Here is a 20884-nt window from a genome sequence, read left to right as displayed (position 1 = left end):
CGCTGCTTTTGCTCTTCCCGGGCCCAAACGAACGGTGGGAACCTTGAGGGCGGTGGAAGCGGAAGAACGCGGCTTGGGCTGAGGTGGGATTCGACTGTCGGGGCAGGGCGGTGGATGCCAGACTCTCGGAGGACTTGACACGGCGGCGAGTGCCGGGAGCACGGTGCCGCGGCCGTCCGGGCGGGGCTCTGACAGGAGCTGGCATAGGCCGGGGTCGCCGTGCTTGGCCCCTGAAGGGAGCGGGTGGAGGTCTGGTCACAGGCCGTGGCCTCTCGCCTCCCATCACCGGCGAGCGAGCCACAGAGTGCTGGCCTATGCTCCCGGGACTGTACAGCGGCGTTACTGACCAGTCTGGGGCCCCTCACCTTGGGGTGGCAGCCCTGCACCTCCCGCCCTGAAAGGGCGCAGCCCTTGCGCGAAAAACGGGGTCAGCAGCCCTTGCCCAAGCATCGGCTCTGCGGGGGCTGCAGCAGAGCCCTGCGCGCCCGGGACCAGGCGCCCGCTCCCTCCTGCGCCGCGCTCGCTTCGGCCTCGCCTTGTGTTCGGGTTTGGGCGATTGGCCGTGGCCTCCCTCCTCATGTGTCCCCCTCCCTGCGCTCCCCCTCTGCCGCCAGGCTGCTGTGTCAGGAGAAAGTTGCCAGAAATGAAGCAGCCCCTGGCAGCCGGGGGCGTCGGGGTGCGCAGGGTGAGCGAGGTGGAGCAGTGCCAGCGTGGAAGATGGGCTTGGCACGGCCACCGCCACGCTCCGGGGCTGCCCCTGTGAGTTAGCACACAGCAGCGAGCACCTCCGGCACTGCGTCTGGCAGAACAGGCCTAGCGCTCGGCTCCTTAAATGAGGTGTTAGAGAAAGATTCACGCTTCATGCGAGATCTCTTCAATTCTGAAGATGTGCTTCAGTGACATCGCCCCCGAGAGAGCTCCTGGTGCAGAGGAACCAGGGCTTACTTGGAGAAGGTGAACCGTGCAAAGCTGCTTGCAGATGAACAAAACAAGGAGAAAATTAAGCGAATAATGGGGTCGGATTTGTAGTTATCATCAATGTTTGGAAAGTGCTTCAGCTGTTTTTCGCAGCTTCGATTTTGCTGTATGCCAGGGGCCACCTTCAGCGTGAGGACTGCTCCTAGTGCTGGGCTGAGAGAGCCCCTGCAGAAGAAAGTCAGGAGAAAGTGCCAGAGAAAATTATGGGGGTGATTCCCACTTTGCTGGCTTGTTAGCTATACTTGAAGGCACTGATGCAGCAGGAGTTCCTGGCCTTCCCTGCACTGCATAATTAGGTGTGAAGAATATTTCCAGTTTCAGTGTAGGCACTTCAGGGGTCCGTGATTGCTGACAAGTTTAGGTATCAGCAAAATGCTGGAGCGTTTCTTGCAGGCCTGGCCAAAAGTCTGTGTATGTGAGATGGCACAGGTTTGCAGTTTCTCCCTTTACAGCTACATTGGGACGTTTATGGCAATTAAAAAAAAGATAGTTCTAGTACCCAAATAATCTTCTAAGCTCAGACTTAGAGGTGGATTCAGTTCCTTCATCACTGATTTTTGTAGTTGTTCAACCAGTCTTCATTGGTTCTGAATTGGTGATGTTATGGGCACCTAATAAATGGATTTCACTGGCCTTAGCTGTGGGCCCATTGCAAAAGAAATGAGATGATTTACATTCCTTCTCCTCCTGCAATCTGTTCTAAAGTTGATGATTCATACAAATAACCTGCATTGTATTTTGATGAGTGGTGAATATTGCATTGGGACACACTGCTTCCTATTTATAGACCTGTCATTCTGATACTCCAGTAAAAGGGTGGCTATGTTTTATCCTTAGATGAATAAATGAAAACATAATCTCTATGATTTTCCTTCAGTTTGAGTACTGACAGCTGGGTTCACAAAGAGATTTCATGTGTAATTATGTAAGCAACATTAAATGAGTGACTGGAGATCAGGTCCTTTAGGCTAAGTTTCTCTTTCTCCTCTTAGCTCAGGGAATCCTAATTTTTCTTCTGGAGAGAGAGAATAACTTAGCCCATACCTGACACTCATGCTGTCAAGAAGGTGATTCTCAGTTGTCTTAGCGGGGCAAAGAAGGAGGGTTTGGGCTCGAGTCTCCCACCCTCTGGGTGTTACAACACATTCTTACACTCTTGGGCGTCCTCCCATCATCAGCTCTGTTCTGCATGAAAACTGCAGTTGTTCCATTTTGTGCAGAGCTGTCAGGCCAGCTTTACGTGAGCCTGCTGTGTTGGGCCATCCAGGGGACATGAGCAGGAAAGGCAGAACTGGAAGTGACAGATCTCCTTTCCTTAAAAGAGCATATTCATGCCCATGCTTCTGGAGGGAACTCGGTGCCTGACGGCGAATACTCTGATGTTGCTCAGACATCACATGGTGATGTGGTCACAGCACCAGCCCAGGGTAGGATACTGGCATCTTGCTGTGAAGATTGTGCATTTCTGCATTTTTACTTTTTTTTTCCTAATGCCAAACTGTTGTTAAGGAGATTCATATTTCTGGGTCGAATGACAGAAAGCATGTAAATAAAGCAGAAATTGTGCCTGAATGGAAGGTTGGCTGTGAAGTGATGTTCACAACACACTCCTCTGTTAAAACTTTTCCTTGCTCAGTTTGTGAGAGTTACTTTTTTCTTTTATACCTGTTTTACCAGCACTGTCTTCATGGTGTTTTAAATGATCTGGGCTAATTAACATTGCTGTAATGACATCCCAAGTAGTTGGTAGGTCCTTTTGTTTCGTTTCAGCAGGGAAGAGCTATGGTCATTTAACTGCGGGGTCATTTTTCATTCCGAGGTCAGAACCAGGCATGACACTGACTTCAGCACTGGATTCAGCACGATGAGTCATTGTTCTAGAGCACCAGTCCTCAGTTCACCTCAGCTGTTTTCTTTGAAGCTGGTGTAGTTAGGAAGTCAGATCTGTTCTGGTGATTCCCAAGTGCCCTGCGAGAGGTCAAGGAGTGTATTTTGGAGCTCTCATTTAGCGTCTGAAGAGTGGTAGGTCAGAAAACAAGTGGGCAAAGCGTTAGGTAGGCAAAATCAAGATCAGCACATTCCTAGATAGGACTGTTGTCTGGTGCCAAGCACAGGGGTTTTCTTCTCCCACCTGGCAGCTTTCTCTGATACCTGCTCTCAGCGAGTTGCTCTGAGCAGGGAAGCTGTGATGCGCGTGGTACTGGCCTTAGTGACTACAGGGACTGCTGCACTGGCAGTTCCAGAGCTCACACATGCCAGCTGACCAGCCAGTGCCCTGCAGGTGTGCCTGTGGTACAGTTGCACAGTGCATAAAAGATAAAGTTAATGCAGGTGCAAGAGGCCTCACCTCTCCTCCACAAAGCAGTGTTTGGTGCTCTCTCACCTATCCGTGGCTTTCAGAAAAGTTAAAAGAACTTAACCTATTTTCAATGCATTTTCTTGTCTCTTAAATGTGGTGGCAGTCAGTGGAGACTGCAGAGCATTAGGGACCTGGTTGTGCTAACACATACATTCCTCTGAAAGGCTGAACAGATTGACACTGAAAGGAACCAAGTTAACTTGAACAAATACTCCAGGCTACGTGGCACAGATGTAGTGACTCATATGACATTTCTGTTTTCTTTCAGGTTGTGCCAAGCAGTAAGCCAGGAGAAAGGTTTCTGTATCCTAGCATGGCAAATGAAGAAGATGATCCAATTTTACAAGAGGTAGAAGAGCATTGTGGCAGCACTGACTGTACATGAGACTCTTTTTGATTATTATAGTTCCCAGAGTTCTTACATTGCTGAAACAATGTGTCATAAACTTCAGTGGTTGTCTGATAGCCAATGCCTTGCTCTGTGCAAGTCAGTAGGTTGTGTGGGCCAGATACATGTTTTGCCAAAGCAGTGGTGTCCATGTTGGTAGATTCAGCTCAGGTGTTTCACCCTTTTTCAGCCTTCCCATGTCAGAAAAGGAACACAAGTGAAGAATTTGCTTCTACCACTGTGTGTGCCCAACGACTTTGTTGCATGTCTCAGAGCTGCAAAAAATTGGGATGACATCAGTGAGTTAATAACTGTTCAATATGAAACTAAAATGTTTCATGCCTTCTTGCTAGAACAAGCAGTTGTGTTCTGATTCTGGACTTCTTTAAAGAACTGTTAAATCCCAAGGAGCAGCCACTGTGTCCTGCTCACTTTATGTCTGAATTTACACACCAGAAATACAGGCAAGGACAAGCTCATGAGAAAAGGAGTGGGGATTGTCAAGAGTGTATCTAAAATGGTGACTTCCCTATGTGTTATTCATGAAAGAGCTGTGGATTTTCACTAGTGGTGATAAAGGGCTAATATTGAACCAGATTTGGGGTGTGGGTGTCTCTTGTCTGATGTAGAAAGATTTTGGGACAAAATACTAGTAAGGAAGTTACCTTTCAGTCATGCTGCTGAAGAGAGGGCTTCCTCCTTTTTCTGTCATTGTAATAACAGATTCACTTCAGCCCCTTGGAAGAAAATTCCTCTGGCATTTCAGATTGGGTTGCCAAGTTTGGTTAGAGAATAAAAACACAGCTAGAGCCACTGTATGCTGCCTCATCTTAGTGGATTTTGTTTGCTTTTTTAGAAAGGCCAGTTGCAGAATTTCATGTCAAAACTGGCAGAAAGGAGACCTTTGACAGAGTCATGAATGTGTGTTATCTTGGAGTTTGTAATGGGAAGCTAAAATTGTCAGTGGTTGAGCTCTAGGGATTGTGCTTCTGTCTGAGGCTCCATCAGTCACAGCTGACATCTGATGAACGTTGTTTGCTTTGCATTTTAGATTGACGTGTTCCTGGCCAGAAGTCTACTGGAGAAGCTGTATCTGTTTCAGGTATTTTATGTTTGAAATTAAATGTAAAGCTTCGTAACCCCAAGCAGCGCAACAGTCTGGGGACAGAGTGGCTGGGAGTAGCCAGGAAGAAAGGGAGCTGGGGGTGCTGGTAGAGAGTAGCTGAAGGTGAGCCAGCAGTGTGCCCAGGTGGGCAGCAGAGCCAGTGGCATCCTGGCCTGGATCAGGATCAGTGTGGCCAGCAGGACGAGGGAGGTGGTTCTGCCCCTGTGCTCAGCACTGCTCAGGCCACAGCTTGAGTGCTGTGTCCAGTTCTGGGCTCCTCCATTCAAGAGAGATGTTGAGATGCTGGAAGGTGTCCAGAGAAGGGCAACGAAGCTGGTGAGGGACCTGGAGCACAGCCCTGTGAGGAGAGGCTGAGGGAGCTGGGGGTGTGCAGGCTGGAGAAGAAGAGGAGGCTCAGGGCAGACCTCATTGCTGTCTACAACTACCTGAAGGGAGGCTGCAGCCAGGTGGGGTTGGTCTCTTCTGCCAGGCAATCAGCAACAGAATAAGGGGACAGAGTCTCAAGTTGTGCCAGGGGAGGTCTAGGCTGGATGTTAGGAGGAAGTTGTTGTCAGAGAGAGTGATTGGCATTGGAATGGGCTGCCCAGGGAGGTGGTGGAGTCTCTGTCCCTGGAGGTGTTGAAGCAAAGCCTGGCTGGGGCATGGTCTGATTGACTGGACAGGGCTGGGTGATTGGCCTGGATGATCTTGGAGATCTCTTCCAACCTGATTGACTCTATGATTCTGTGATTCTGTTAACATTCCTTACTACTTCAGCCTGCCAAGATGTTGAGTATAGGCAAGCCTCTTTGGCTTTCAGTCAGTTGAGGAGTGTCATTTATGGCACTGACTTGTCATTAAATCACTTCCTTTAACCACCATAAGGGAGTGCTTGGGGCAGGTAATGTCATTTTGTCATGGTTTGGAACATGTTCAGTCTCCTGACCATCTTCTGTCCTCACTGATTTCTGCCATATTTACTAAAACATTTCTTTAGGGCTGGCCTTGTTTAACTCCTTGTTGTTATTTGTAATTAGTGTGAGTCATCCTAAGACCTCCCCACTTGTGTTGTGGAGATAAAGGTTTAGAGGCAGTGACTGAAGGTGGAAATAGGCCAGGAAGGTGGAGGTCTGTGGTTTCCATCTGCCACTGAGTTGCTCTAATCATTTTATCCTTGTGGTTCACTTTTGCCATCTTCACCATGTGAAGTGTTTTGAAGCTGTTAGATGAAATGCTCATTATAAAGCAGCGATGCCCACTGCCTCCTGTACAGAACCTCTGCATGACATGTGCCAGCAGAGCGTCGTGCCTTGCAGCCTTGCCTCTCAGCTACTCACAGTTACCCCGTGTCAGGAGAGAGCATTGCCTGGGAGTGTTCTGGAGAAAGGGCAGCTCTGAGCAGGATGCTGCCGTTGCTGGAAGATTTCACTTGACTACCACACTGTCCTCTTGACATTCCCAAGTGGTTGAGAAGAGAGACCCACATGGCTAAACCTGGGTCTGGTGTCCTGACTAGGCACACGTGGCCCATGTCCTGTAAGCTAACTGTGCTTCTGTAAACCCATAACTATTTTGCTTTTAGATAACAAAAATGCAGCAAGGTGATGCTGAAGGGTGGCATTTAATTGTTTCTAGCACTTTTTTTTTAACAGACTAAGGTATGGTACCATTTTATGGTGCTGGGGAGGTGGTGGAGTTGCCATCCCTGCAGGTGTTCAAAACAATGACTGGATGGGGCACTTAGTGCCATGGTCTAATTGATTGGACAGGGCTGGATGATAGGTTGGACTCTTGGAGGTCTCTTCCAACCTGGTTGATTCTATGGTTCTATGATTTTTCTCTGTTACAGCTTACTGTGGCTTGTGAGGGGAGGAAGGGGGTTGTGCTGGATGTTAGGAGGGAGTTGTTGGCAGAGGGCTAAGGGGAAAGAAATAAGTTTCCCAGGTTGTGCTCCCAGATCTGTCGATGACTCACACGTCAGTCAAGTAATTTCTTTTCTTGATGTCTTGTATTTGTCTGGCAAGTGGCTCTACATGCAAGGGGACAGGAAAGACTGAGTTAACTTCTGTGAAGTCTTTTGGCCTTTACATGAAGATTGCTTTGTTTTCCAGTACCCTATTCGTCCAGCTTCTATGACGTACGATGATGTTACCCATTTGTCAGCGAAGATAAAACCGAAGCAGCAAAAGGTTAGTCATCATTTGAGCCTAGTCTGTAAAAGCTGCTCTCTGTTGTGCAGAATGCACTTGAGAAAAGCCTGAAGAACACTTGTTCTCTACTGCCATTTTTTTTACACGGGAGTTTGTGTCTCCAGCTTGTTGTTAAAACATCACAAAAATAAAAGCAAAGCTCAGCTTTAAGCGTGAGGCTTGCCCTGTGGATGTGTGTGCTAGTTTGAAGCTAGCTAGGATGTTTTGGTGAGAAGGGTTAGATCACAGGCTGTGAAAGAGAAACAAGGGTGACGTCTACTTCACTCATAGGCTTGCCGAGATGTATAAGAGCAAGAGTATAAACATAGATAAGGCAATTCGGGCACAGCCTGGGCTTTTGAGCTGCATTTCTCTCTAACCTCACCCTCCGTCTCTCTGATTAATCCACCTGCTTCCTAACCCCCCTTGGGGCACAAGGCAAAGTCTGGGGTAAGGTTGAGGGGTGGGAGAAGGTGGAAGGGTGGTTGGGAGCCCCTCCTGGGGACTCAGGTTTCTGGGAGGGCTGCTGTGTTTCTGTATTACGTTTTACCTTGTATATTTCTGTCTACAACTGTATATGTTACAACTATCTGCTTGTATCTTGTGCTAAGCTGTAAATATAAGCTTCATTCAACTTCCAGAGCTGGCTGAGTCTAGTCTGGGTGATTTCCAAAGTGGGGGGGGACAGGTAACACCCAAACCACCACAGTGTGATTGATGTATTTCAGAGTGCGGTAAACCTAGGGAAGTGTTAGCCAGTGTGGCACTGAACTGTCCCTGGTGTCAGTGTGGTTCTGCCATGGTAATGAACTCTCTTGTCACATCGTTTAGGTTGAACTGGAAATGGCCATTGACACGCTGAACCCCAACTACTGCCGCAGCAAGGGAGAGCAGATTGCTCTCAACGTCGATGGCACGTGTGCGGATGAAACAAGTACCTATTCCTCGTAGGTGTCCTCTCTGCCTTCCTTTCCGTTTGTGGCGAGCCTGGATGTATGTTGCCCAGCAGGGACTGGGGAAGGCTGAGAACGAGGGTTTGCACAGCCTTGGGCTGTGCTGTGAACAGCTACATAATGACCTTTTCTCGGAGGTAACCTCCTTGCTGGTGTGCTTTAGGGCTCTTGCGTTGCTAAGAAAAAGATGAGAACACATATTTGATGCAGTTGTTGATACTCCATGTTGAGAACTGATGGTTTCAGGCCCTTAACCTCTGTGTCCCACATTGCCTGTAGATTACAATCTGACAGCATTCATCTCTCTGCAGGAAGCTGATGGACAAGCAAACTTTCTGCTCTTCGCAAGCTGCGAGTAACGTCTCCCGCTATGCAGCTGCTGTTTATAGGAAAGGTACCCTTCTTTTGCTTCCTCCTCACCTGAGTGGAACGCACTCATTTCAGGGTTAAAATAGGACCTCTTTGTCACATGTTTTTCAGCCTAGGTTTTAGTTAATTGATCTGCCTTCAAAGGAACTTTTTTCCTTAGAGATGTCCCCTGAATGCTTCAGAAGGTCTAGCAAAGTTGTAAATATCACTTAAGGAGACTGTGGGTTTCTAAATGCCTCCAGGATCTTAGTAGTGCAGGGTAGCCTGAAGACACATTTGTAACAGAAATTTATCCCTGCTGTCTCCATCTAATTGTGTTTGTCTCATTTTCATGTTCAACACTTTTTTTGTCCTTCTCTCATTTCCTAATGTCATCACAAAGATTTGTTATGATGAGATGTCAGATAGTCACCACTGAAGACAATCTGTGTGTTCTCTAGGAGTCTCCTGAACTGTAGGTCAGTTCTGAGTCAGTCTGCAGCTCACTTTGAGGTCTGCTTTGAAGACAAAAAAGAAGGCAACAGAAATAGTTCTTGGTCTTTCATACTCCTTTGATATCTTGAGTGCTGGATACATTTTTTACTTTAGGCTTTACTGCATTAAATATTGATGTGTAGTTGAAACTATGCCTGACAGAGATGGAGAGATCATAAGAAGTGCTTGCTTTGTGCTGTGAGAAAAAAAATCCCTAATTTAGCCACTATTAATTCACTTTTTCAGGTGAACTTCACCTGACTCCACTACATGGAATTCTTCAGCTGAGGCCAAGCTTCACCTACTTAGACAAGGCTGATGCAAAACACCGAGAAAGAGAAGCTGCTACTGAAGGTAAATGCTTCATGAGTTGTTTTTTCTTCTGGGAGATGAGATGGAAGTTCTTGCTGTAATTGTACTGCCAAGAGTTTTTACCTTCTGAAGGTATTACAGGCCTCTTGTCAGATTGTTTCATGGATCTTACTTCAGTGTAGTTGCTTAAATGCTTTTGTGGGCAGAGTCTGGGGGACTCCCAAAGGGTGGTGGATTGTGTTGAAGGGCAGGAGCAGGGAGTGTGTCAGCACTGCTGCTGAAGAGTTGCCCATGGAAGTAGTGACATCTATCACAGGGGCAGTGTGGCACTGTTACATGGTCTGGCAAGCTGGAATTGCATTCATGAGTACGTAGTTGCTAGTGGTGCTTTCTTCCTGCATGGGCCTCCAAATAGTTACAGGCTGGATTAGGCTGCTTTACTGCAGTGCTGTGTTGATGGTGTTGTGTTTTTTTGGCAGGTGGTGATTCATCCCAGGATGAAGCTGAAGATGATGTTAAGCAAATTACTGTACGTCCAACTTTCCCTTGTGTGATAGTTGAGGGAACAGTCCACAGGAAAGCATGACAATGCACACCTAAATGAAAGGGCAGGAAAACTCAGTTAGTCCCAGTGACCCAGGGCTTGGGACGGGGGAGACAAGGTGGACTTGCCCTTATTCCACAACCATAAAGATGGCACTGAGAGCAAGGAGTGATTTATTTGAGCTCGGGCCCCTAGCTGCTGTTACTTGTGTACCAAAGAAGTAGTGCAGGTGTTTTGTTCAGAGGGTTTCCAGACCAACTTTAACAGTGCCCAAATCTCGCAGGTCCGATTCTCCCGCCCTGAGACTGAGCAAGCTCGCCAGCGGCGCGTGCAGTCCTACGAGTTCCTGCAGAAGAGGCAAGCAGAAGAGCAGTGGGTTCATCTTCATTACTATGGCTTGAAGGTAGGTATATTGAGTGCCATCACACAGCACATACACCATGGCCAAGAGATCAGGCCCAGCCAGCATGGGTTTAGGAAGGGCAGGCCCTGCCTGACCAACCTGATCTCCTTTTATGATCAGGTTACCTGCCTGGTGAATGTGGGGCAGGCTGTGGATGGAGTCTGCCTGGACTGCAGCAAAGCCTTTGTCTGCCACAACAAGCTCCTGGCAAAGCTGGCAGCTCGTGGCTTGGACAGATTCACTCTGAAATGGGTCAAGAACTGGCTGGAGGGCCAGGCCCAGAGAGTGGGCCCAGTTGGCAGCTGTCACTAGTGGTGTTCCCCAAGGATCAGTGCTGGGCCTGTTCAATGTCTTTATTGATGATCTGGACCAGGAGATTGAGTCCAGCATCAGTAAGTTTGCAGATGACACCAAGCTAGGAGCAGCTGTGGAGCTGTTGGAGGGTAGAAGAGCCCTGCAGAGGGACCTGGCCAGGCTGTGTGGGTGGGCAGAGGCCAATGGGATGAGACTGAACAAGGCCAAGTGCAGGGTTTTACACTTTGGCCACAACAACCCCAAGCACCACTGCAGGCTGATGCCAGAGTAGCTGAGAGCAGCCAGGCAGAGTGGGACCTTGGACTGTTGGTAGATAGTAGCTGAAGATGAGGCAGCAGTGTGCCCAGGTGGGCAGCAGAGCCAATGGCGTCCTGGTTTGGCTCAGAAACTGTGGCCAGCAGGACAAGGGAAATTATTCTGCCCCTGTACTGAGCGCTGCTCCAGGGAGGTGGTGGAGTCTCTGTCCCTGGAGGTGTTGAAGCAAAGTCTGGCTGGGGCACTTAGTGCCTTGATCTGGTTGATTGGCTAGGGCTGGATGATAGGTTGGACTGGATGAGACTGGAGGTCTCTTCCAACCTGGTTCATTCTGTAATTCTATGATATGCTGGCTGCTGCTGAGCAGCCTGTTTGGGCCTGAAGGGTCAGTCAAGACTAGGCCTGTTTTCAAATCAGGGAATTCTGAAAAGATAATGAAAAGAAGGCTTATAGGCTTGAACAGGCCTGCAGTGCTCTGAAGCTCCTCTGCTGGAGGGTAACGTTTTGTGGGCAAACATAAAGGAGGCATTTGAGAACAAGGATCACTAAAATTTTGGCTTCTGATCTGAAAAGCTTGGGGACCTCAGTCAGCTGAGTGTCAGGAATCCTGTTTGACCCACATGTGTGTCTGTCAGGAGCTTTCAGAGCCAGAGTAACAGAAATGTTCCCACACCACTTGAGCATCGTTCAAGAAAAGTGAAAGCAGAACATGGGTTAATGAGGTGGAACCCTTGGATGGTGCAGAGAGGGGAGAGGAGTCCAGCTCTGGCCCTTGGTGTGTTTTCAGTGTGTGGTTGTGACTCTCTTCTTCCCCGTCTCCAGGACAGCCGTTCTGAACACGAGCGCCAGTATTTATTCAGTCAGGGGCACGGCCTTGCTGAGAACACAGAACTCATTAAGTCTCCCAGGTGAGGATCTGATGGGTTTCTCTAGAAACTATGATAATTTGGGGGGGTTCTTTTCAGAGTATTAAGCAGCTATATTCCTTAAAAGCTTGCTCTGTGCTAATTCTGTTCTTGATAAAAGCTGTATTTAAAAAATACAGAAACAAACTGGACTTCAGCTTAGCCAGGTGGCTTCCTTTGTTTCCCTGTCCTCTGAGATTAAAACTAGTTGCTTTCAGTGGGAATTGCAACCTGTTGTACATTGTCACAGCCTCATATCACTGGAAACGCAGGCACTGTAAAGGAAAAGTAAAACAAAAGGTCCTTTTGGTTATATAAATTAAACCTCTGAGGTGAATAACTTACACTGTTAGCAAATCTGAGCTTTAAAAAGCTTATAAAGCTTTTTTGGTTGGGTTTTTTTTTGTGATTTGTGGGAGACCTGAAACTTCTTTGGTTTTGTTTCTTGGTGACTGCAGCTATGCAGGAGTCCTGCCATGTCGCAGTCGGGAGTAATGCTTTGCTATAATCTGATATAGCCATGGCCCAAGCACTAGGATGTGGCAGGCTCTGTTTAATGGTGTGGATGTGTTCTTCTTAACAGTGCAACAGTGCTAGACAGGTATTCTGACAAGGCTTTTGGGTTGGATTCGTTCCTCACAGAGAGTGGTAGTTACGTGGCTGGGGAAGACTTTTGCTTGTTGCTGGCCTGGTGATCTGCAGGACTTCGCATGAGCTCTCTTAGCTGCGTTGGAGCATCTGTGTTTAATGTGTTTACTCTTGCAGTTCTTACCTCTTCAGTACAGGAGAACTGGGATTCTGATCCCTGTTTCTTAACTTCTGTTTGGGCAGATGAATGTCAATAAGTTGTAGTGAATTTGTAGAAGAAGGGAGAGGAAAGAGGAGAGCTTTCTTCAGGCTAATGTTTGTTTTGTGGATTCAGACAAGTAGGATTGCTCTGAGCAAGAAATAACTACTTAAACCTGGAAAGTCCCAAGAGAAACGTTTTAAGGATGTGTTTTCTTTTCTTCTAGTGAATATTTAATGATGCTGATGCCTCCAAGCATAGAGGAAGAGAAGTAAGTGTTTGTGCAGAATGTTCAAAGTCTGTGCTGGTTGGATGCTTTTTCTCATGGGCCACAAATCTGCTTGTTTATCTGCAGTGACAAACCAGTGGCTCCAAGCAATGTGCTTTCTATGGCCCAGCTGAGAACTTTACCCCTTGCTGATCAGATTAAGATCCTGATGAAGAATGGTTTGTAGCTTTTGTTACACATTTGCTTTATGACCCATAATTGCCTCAGATAAGGTACATTTCCTAGCAGTACAGTTCTATCTGCTCTCCAGGCAGTCTTTCTGATTCTGTGAAGAATGCAAACCCAGGCTTTTCCTTTAGGAGACTTGTTGTGCAGAGAAGAGCAGTAACAACAGATCTGACTGCTCATCTATATGTTTGCAGTCAGCTTACTTCTAGAATGGTTTCCAACTGATGATAGAACAAGAAGGACATAGAACTGTTGGAGTGAGTCCAGCGGAGGGCCATGAAGATGCTCAAAGGGCTGCAGCAGCTCTGCTATGAGAACAGGCTGAGAGAGTTGGGGCTCTGCAGCCTGGAGCAGAGAAGGCTTTGAGGAAACTTTTTAATGGCCTTCCGATGTCTGAAGGGGACCTACAGGAGGGCTGGGGAGGGGCTCCTGACAAGGTCTTGTAGTGACAGGATGGGTTTAAACTGTCAGAGGGGAGATTTAAAGTGGATATGAGAAAGAAGTTCTTTAGAGTGAGGGTGGTGAGACACTGGCACAGGTTGCCTAGGGAGGTTGTGGAGCACAGAGTCCCTGGAGGTGTTCAAGACCAGGTTGGATGAGTCCTTGCGTGACCTGTTCTAGTGGGAGGTGCCCCTGCCTATGGCAGGAGATTGGAACTGGCTGAGCTTTGAGATCCCTTCCAACCTAAACCATCCTGTGATTCTGTAGCTTTCTGGGTGCCTCTGTTTCAGCAGGTTTGTGCTGGAATGTGGGGTCTGAGCAGGAATCGTATGTTGAAAGCTAATGCAGAAAGCTGCACTTTGGCATCTTCTGGGACACTTTCAGTAATGCACACATGATGAGTGTCACCCAGGAATTTTATTCTGGCTCTTCAGAGTTACTATCTGGTGAGAGTTAAGTCCTGAGGACTTTTGCCTTGGGAGCTTCATGTCTTGTCAGCTATTTCTCTTTCCAAATCTTGCCAAAGGAGGTTTTTATTGTTTAATTTTAGTAATGCATCAGTCTGGGACCAGTTAAGCTAATCAACTTTGGTGCAACGCTAGCAGGTATTTTCAGAATAGATGACTGTGGTGCAAAGGGCAACTTAGTGGAACTTACTTTAGAAACACATGAAAACCTAAAGCTTTGACTGTGAATTTCTGCAAAAATAGGTTTATAAATCTGTGTATGGTGTGCGCTGGACAAGCTTTAACCTGCTCTGTGTGTTGCCTTTCAGTGAAGGTGATGCCCTTTGCAAACCTGATGAGTTTGCTAGGCTCTGGGACAGACTCTACAGCAGTTCTCCGCTGTATACAGCAGGTGGCAATGCTGGTGCAGGGAAACTGGGTGGTGAAGAGGTATGGCTCCTCTTTGTTACTGGGACATGGTTTTCTGCTTTAAGGAGGGGATCAGAACAATGGGTTTTACATGCTCGTCTTCCTTCTGTCCCAAAGTAGCCATCTTGATTTAGCGTTTGCTGCTTTTTAGTGCAGTCAGATACTGGGAATTTGAAGGGCTGATGTTAAAGGATAGTACCTTAGTACCTACCCCAGCTAAAATTGTGGCTAATGATGTGATCTAAATTTGTATTTGAGTTAAGCCATTTTTTTATATCCTCTTGTTTGTCTTTTTCCTTTTTTTGAGAGGATTGTTCTGAATAATTTCAGAGATTTTCGTGTCTAATATAAACAAAGGAAATGGAGCCAGCATCAGCTATAGTATTTCTTACCTCAGTTCAGTCAAAGAAAGGTCTTTGTGCACTCACCCTGCTGTTCGTCAGTGGATGCTGCTTGTCAGCTGACAGATACCTTCTAGAAGGTATTGCCTGCTTAATAAGTCAATCATGGGGTATTGAGTGTACCAGGTGAAGTGGATTCTTTATCAGCCTACTATTTATTAGGATAAAGCATCCCACTGGGAATTGAGCTCTAAAGTGCAGTGTGATGTTTTTACCTGGGTGGAGCACTGTGTGCAGAGAATTACAGTCTCTGGAACAGCTCTGTGTTGAGATGAGTGGCACCAGTCAGCAGTCCATCTGTTAGCAGGATGTGTTGCAGCTATAGTGATTCAGCCCTGGTAGCAACATGATCAGTTTTTACAGCAGCCCTTGCTGTCCCTCCAGCCATTCCATGCCATCCTTCTAGCCAGTCCAGAAGGAGGCTGGAAGCACATTACAAGACAGCACATTAGCATTCCGATTGGTTTTGTTATAGCTGATTCTTTGCTGGTAGTCCAAGAGGATGCCTGTATCTCTGGTAGATGTGGTGTATTTGGAATGGTTTGGCACAGAGCAACATTCACATGTTGGAGCTTTAAACAGAGAAGGGACCCATTTCTTTAGCCTGGGTAGGCTCAAGACTGTGAACCTGGATTACCTTGAGGCTTTGGAGAGCATGCTGACAAATGTCATCCAGTTGGTCTTGCAGGTAGACAAGGACTCAGGGTAGTGCTGGTCTCAGGGCTGTTTTTGTTGATGTGGGACATTTTGTAGTTGCTTAAGCCCTTGATTGCTGGGAAGGAAATTAACCCCCCTCATGCTGCCTTGGAGGCAGTGTGCCAGATTAGCCTGAGCATTTCCTGGGATCATTCTGGTCTTGTTTATACCCAGCCAGGGGAGGACAGGCTTTGCAAGAACAAAGCAGAGCTTGTACCTGTGTTGCACACACCTGCTGGCCACAAGGCTGTGCTTTGCTGGTGTAAGCCTTTTTGCACTAGTGTAATTGCAGTGGTATAATTACACCAGTATTAATTCCTTTAATGAAAGCTGCTTTGGATGAAGGTATAATTTAACTGCAGAACAGGGAGGACATGTTTGTTGTGTGGTTTTCTGGAGCACTTGGTAACTAATCCATCTTCCTTTTTCATTACAGTGATGTACTGTACCCAAAAGATACATCTAGCCCATATAGTGGAGTCCCTGCAGAAGTGCTCTGTAGAGGAAGAGATTTTGTTGTAAGTATAACAGTTGGGTTGTTTTTAAAGGCAAACACAAGTGAAGTTGGCCTGCAAGGCCATGGCACTGCAAAACTCTACTGCCATTAGGTGTTTCCTCCAAACATTATTTGTGCTTCAGTCCTGAAGGTGCTGTTAGGAGTCTGTCAGGGCAGTGTCAGTGCAGATGGACGTGGTGGCTGGCTGGCAGGTGCAGATCATCTGTCATTAACAATACTCATCCTTTCCTAATGTACTGTAGAGCCACTATCACATAACCCTCTCAGTGTGGGGCATTAGAAGAGCCAGAACCAGATAATAGAGTTCTTGTTTCTCCAGATATACTTCCAAGGGCTCAGGACTGTGAGGTCTCAGGAAGGCAGTGTGGGTAAGCCTGTGCTCCCTGAGCATGCATGCTGATCTTTAGAAAGGACTTTATTCCCCAGAGCTGTTAATCAGTGAAAGGACTTTGTTCCCAAGCACCTTTTGTGAGCAGTGGCTGCCCATGGAAGTTGAAATGAATACAGGTCTTGTAAACACACACGTAACCACAGCAGAGGGGAACAGCCTCTGCATTGTGTTTATTTTTGCTAACCATTGAAAGAATTAAGTTCCTGAGTGGTTTCTAAGTTCATAGTGCACCATTGAAGAGAAGCTGAGAACTGCTCTCCTTTTTTTTTTCAGTTAGACCTGACTGCTCCCCTTGTCCGTAAAGTTTGTTTGTGAGATTTAGCTCTGAATTGGGGCATGCTGTGCAAGAGGCTAAGAATATTGCAGTACTAGTATAAGATAAAACTGATGGTGATTGAAACAGGCTGTTTGTGTTTTGATGTCTGCCCGGGATACTGCCATATGGAGACCTGGATTCAGGTGTGACCCAGTGACATAAGTCTTTAGGACGCGGCAGATTAGGTGACAGATCGTACGTAAAGTTCTAGGGACCAGGAGTAGTTATGCTCAGTTAAGTAAGCAGCAGTGGTTTAGCAGCTAAAGTGTCAATTATTTTCATCTGAACTATGTCAGATATTGCATGAGAAATAAGGTTAAAAATTATTTATGGCTGCCAGTGACTTTTGGTGTCTACCTGTTGCATGCTGTGCTTTGGGGAGGATGAAAAGTAACTTCTTGTTGTTGGGATCTTTTTGTGAAGGCTTCTGTTTATTCCTCAGACTCTCAAATAGTAAGTTCAGAGAATGTGAGTACCATTGGCTCTAGCTGAGGTGGAAGGGCTTAGTGGGACATAGCTGCCTCAGTTACATGCAAGGAGAGCTGTGTGATCTGCTTCCTTTAAACACCAGAAATATCCTGTGCCCTGAAGCAAGTGTGGTGAGTTTGTGTGTTTGTGGGCTGGGAGAAGCTGAATCAGAGAGAAGGATGCAAAGATGACATTGTAGGGCAGAAGAAGTTGGCAGTAATGAGATTTTGAATTCTCTACAACGTCATTACTGTACACAGTCTAGACGAAATTGTAGTCTATTTAAATGGAGATGGGAAGCAATCAGGTCATGTTCAGATAGTGTTCTGCCCTGACTCCTCATGTATCCTGTTAGTCTGCTCTCAGCAGCTGCCTCTCTGATTGGCTTGAGGAGTTGCTCTGCAGGGTTCCCAGCTTTTCCATTAACTGGGGACGAGTATGTGAGTGACAGGCTGTCTTGTAAGTGACTGTAATGTGCATTGGAGAAGGGAATAGGCTGTGTGCTGGAGAAAGGCAACAGTCATCAGCCTTTACAGGCCCCTACATTGACAGAAGTGGTGAATCACAGAAGGCTTTCTCTAGGTTGATGATTAGGTATGTGAGAGGCCAAGCCTCAGGTGTGATGTCTGGAGTCCCAGCATCACTGTAGTAGATCTTCTTTGGTTTTGTTCCTTTTTGGAAGCTAGATGGATTTTGAGTTCAGGAGATTTTTCACAGGTTCACCAAGGCAAGCTCAGGAGGCTTTTGACACTGTGTTCATGGCCATTCGAAGACAGAAGAGGCTAGAAAGTGTTTTCACCCTACCTGGCTGAACATCAGCTTCTTGAAAGGAGCAGGGTTTCCATTTTTCTGGTAACATCCTTGAACAACGGGGTCATTACTACAGTAAAGCCAACTGCTTAATCCAGTTACTAGGATTTTTCCTTTTCCTTCCTAGATGTGGAAGTTCACACAAGACCGTTGGGTTGTGAGAAAGGAAGTGGCAGCAGTCACAAAAGTGAGTGATTTTGGGGTTGTCTTCCAATATGAGAATGTGTTGGGCATTGCCTGCGTGCCAGTGGTGGGTGCTGCTTTCTCTCAGGTTCACAGCATCTGCCTTCCTGTTGACTTGCAGTGTTGCTCCCCAGGCATTCCTTCACTTTGGAGCAGCTGTAGATACATGCTTTCAGCTCCCACAGGTATCCCTGCTCCAGAGGATATGGCTGGCTTATGGCTGAGCCACTTGGATGTGTCTTGTCCTCTCAGCTGGACACATTTGAATTAAGCTGACTGTGGTGCACCAAAGTAGATGGGTGCTTGTGCAGTCCACAGAGCTCTGCTCTGAGTGTGTTACGAAAGAGCAACTTCTCTGTCAGCGTTTGCCAGTTGTGGCATAAAGGCCTCAAAGAAAAGCAGACACTAGAAGATTCTGTTAAAGCTGGCAAATGGATGAGATCCGTTAAGCAGAGGGGACAAAAAGTAGTTTCTGTGAAGTGGTAAAACTCTATACTCACTTCACGCACAAACCATCTGGTTGGGGAATCTGAGATGCAGTGCAGCTTAAAAGCTGTGCATGTGTAGGTGCAGCAGTCTGACCTGCAGCTCCAGAATAAGGTAAACATGGTAGAATGTGCTTCTCGTCACATTAGAGTCTTTTCATCTCAGTTTGGAAACTCCCTTTCTTTCATAAGGCATGCCAGGACCTATTTGACTGTCAGATGATTCACCACAGTGATCACCACTGTTCTCTGAAGTCTTGTGCTTTTAATCCTGTGTGAAAGTGTCAGTGCTGCAGAGGAGGATGAATGTCTGTGGCTGAGCTGGGTGTGGATCCATGGAGGTACCCCATATATACCAAGTCAGCCCAACTCTTCCTGTCTCATGGAGCAATGCCCATTGCTGCACACGCCCTGTGTAAACTCACTTCCATACTATTTATGCTTTTTCTTCTAGCTTTGTCCAGAGGATGTGAAAGACTTCCTAGAGCATATGTCTGTGGCAAGAATAAACAAAGGTTGGGAGTTCATGCTCCCTTATGATGAAGACTTCGTTAAGAAGCATCCGGATATAGTTCAGAGGCAACATATGCTGTGGATGGGCATTCAGGCCAAGTAAATGACTTGTTCTGTTTTGGGGAATAAGCTAAAACCAGACAACTCCATAGTACAAAGTTTCTGCAGACGTCGATTGACTATTTGATTTGTGCTGCCTTGAAGTTATGAGGTCCTGGAGCAGTTCCTGAGTAGGGCAGCAAAGCTGTTGAAGGGTCTGGAGAACAGGCCTTGTAAGAATTGGCCAAGAGAATGGGGATTGTTTAGTCTGGAGACTGAGGGGAGAGGGGAGACAGGAGAGCTTCTCATTTACAGCTATCTGAAAGGTGGTTGTAGCAAGATAGGCGTTTGTCTAACGGTCTCAGCTTATACCAATAGAGGTTTAGGTTGGGTATTAGGAGAAAACTTGTCACTAGAAGCATTATAAGATACTGGGCCAGGCTTCCCAGGGAGGTGACTGAATCCCCATCCGGGGAGGTGTTTAAAAGAAGCCGAGATGGAGTGCTAAGGGACATGGTTTAGTGCCAGACTTGCTAGGGTTGATCTTGAAGATATTTTTCAGCCAAAACCATTTTGTGATTCTGTGAAGTTTTTGCCCTCACAGTCACCAGGCTGGTGAAGAGTTGTTACTGCATCATTCAAGTCATTCCTGTTCCCTGACTCCCTGGAGAAATTGACTGTTCTAGCTGATGGCTAAAGCAGGCATGGCTGCATGGAGGCATGACAACTGAAAGTGTCCTGCTGTGTTTTGTCTTTCAGATTAGAAAAGGTCTATAGTCTCTTAAAGGAGCACTTGACACCAAAGAAACAAGAGGCACAATCAGGTAAATGAAGTTGTGCTTGGGTCAGCTTGCAGCACATGCTTCCTCCCGTCTTCCTGGGTGATCTTTTGAACTTCCTCTCTGGTTTTGAAGGTGGTGGGGACCAGTCCTGTTTTATTTAATGTCTTCATTTCTGCAGTTTCCTCTGGATTATTTGTGACAGCTCTTGGTTGGTACTGACATCACTGATGCTGAGGTGACACAAGCTCGCTGTAGAGTCCTTGTGGCAGAGTAGGCACAGGGAGCTTGCTGTTTGATAGTGTAAAGTCAGCTGGTTCTGTCACTCACTTCCACTGAAGGCAGCGTGCTTGGTGTGAGGGTCTGAGCACTCACTAGAGAAGACTGGGCCAGTGCACAAGTAACTCTCACCTCTCACTCCAAGAGCTAATGTGCATGAGGTGATTTTTTTCTTTCCTCTGATTTGCACATTTGTGGTGTGGTTGAGGGCTGAGCAATTAATAGAGAATGAAGGGGGCTGCAAGGAGGTGTGAAGCCCTCTCCTTTTGCCATCCTTCTCCACCATGACTGCCAGTGAGAATACTGAAGTAGCTGCTCCATAATCCTAAAAGATTGTGCAAACTTGAGATTCCAGGGAGTTTAAACCTGGCATTTGGTTCTGTGCCAGACTCTGCAGCCAATGAAGAGTCTAAGCAGAGCTGACAAATGAGCATATGAGTCCATTTGAATACTGTCTGATCTGCTTGGAAGGATTTGGTGCTGGGTTATTAGGGCAGGATTAGCAAGCCTAGCAGCAGAGAAGATAATGTATGCTGGGCCTGCTTTCCTTAAACATAGCACTTCTTACTTTGGCATTGAGACTGGATTCCTCTGCTGCCAGCATGCCCCTTACTTTCAGCTTTGGGTATGGAGAGGACAGGAGAAGAGGTGCAGGGTTCTATAGGAAGGGATTCCCTCTTGTCCCTTTCTTCCTGTCACTGGGTAGTAATAAGAAGAAGATGGTCTTGGACTTTTCATATTGTGCAGCTCTTGCTAAAGGAGTGTTCAGGCTGTGTAAGCCTCTTCACTCTTCTCACTGTACCTGTAGGACATCCTTCTGCTGGCTCTGACAGTTGCTGCAGCAGGCCCCACCAACCACTACCTACTCCTGAAACACAGACAAATTACAAAAGAACAA

General features: G+C 46.8%; 1 protein-coding gene across 1 annotated transcript in view; it reads left to right on the top strand.

Moving 5' to 3' along the window:
- Positions 1–20884, top strand: part of POLR3E (RNA polymerase III subunit E) — a 30591-nt gene that overhangs the window by 176 nt on the left and 9531 nt on the right. Inside the window, exons 2-17 of the mRNA XM_064153790.1 lie at positions 3606–3686; positions 4777–4827; positions 6942–7019; positions 7851–7966; positions 8284–8366; positions 9062–9169; positions 9607–9656; positions 9955–10074; positions 11467–11552; positions 12563–12607; positions 12692–12783; positions 14010–14130; positions 15643–15724; positions 17836–17895; positions 18831–18988; positions 19688–19752. Coding sequence (XP_064009860.1) covers positions 3651–3686; positions 4777–4827; positions 6942–7019; positions 7851–7966; positions 8284–8366; positions 9062–9169; positions 9607–9656; positions 9955–10074; positions 11467–11552; positions 12563–12607; positions 12692–12783; positions 14010–14130; positions 15643–15724; positions 17836–17895; positions 18831–18988; positions 19688–19752 — 1351 coding nt within the window. The 5' untranslated portion in view covers positions 3606–3650. The remainder of the gene's footprint in view (positions 1–3605; positions 3687–4776; positions 4828–6941; positions 7020–7850; positions 7967–8283; positions 8367–9061; positions 9170–9606; positions 9657–9954; positions 10075–11466; positions 11553–12562; positions 12608–12691; positions 12784–14009; positions 14131–15642; positions 15725–17835; positions 17896–18830; positions 18989–19687; positions 19753–20884) is intronic.

The sequence above is a fragment of the Pogoniulus pusillus genome, chromosome 13 (assembly GCF_015220805.1).
Source record: "Pogoniulus pusillus isolate bPogPus1 chromosome 13, bPogPus1.pri, whole genome shotgun sequence".
NCBI classification, from domain to species: Eukaryota; Metazoa; Chordata; class Aves; order Piciformes; family Lybiidae; genus Pogoniulus; species Pogoniulus pusillus.
This window is presented reverse-complemented; position numbering and strand designations above follow the sequence as displayed.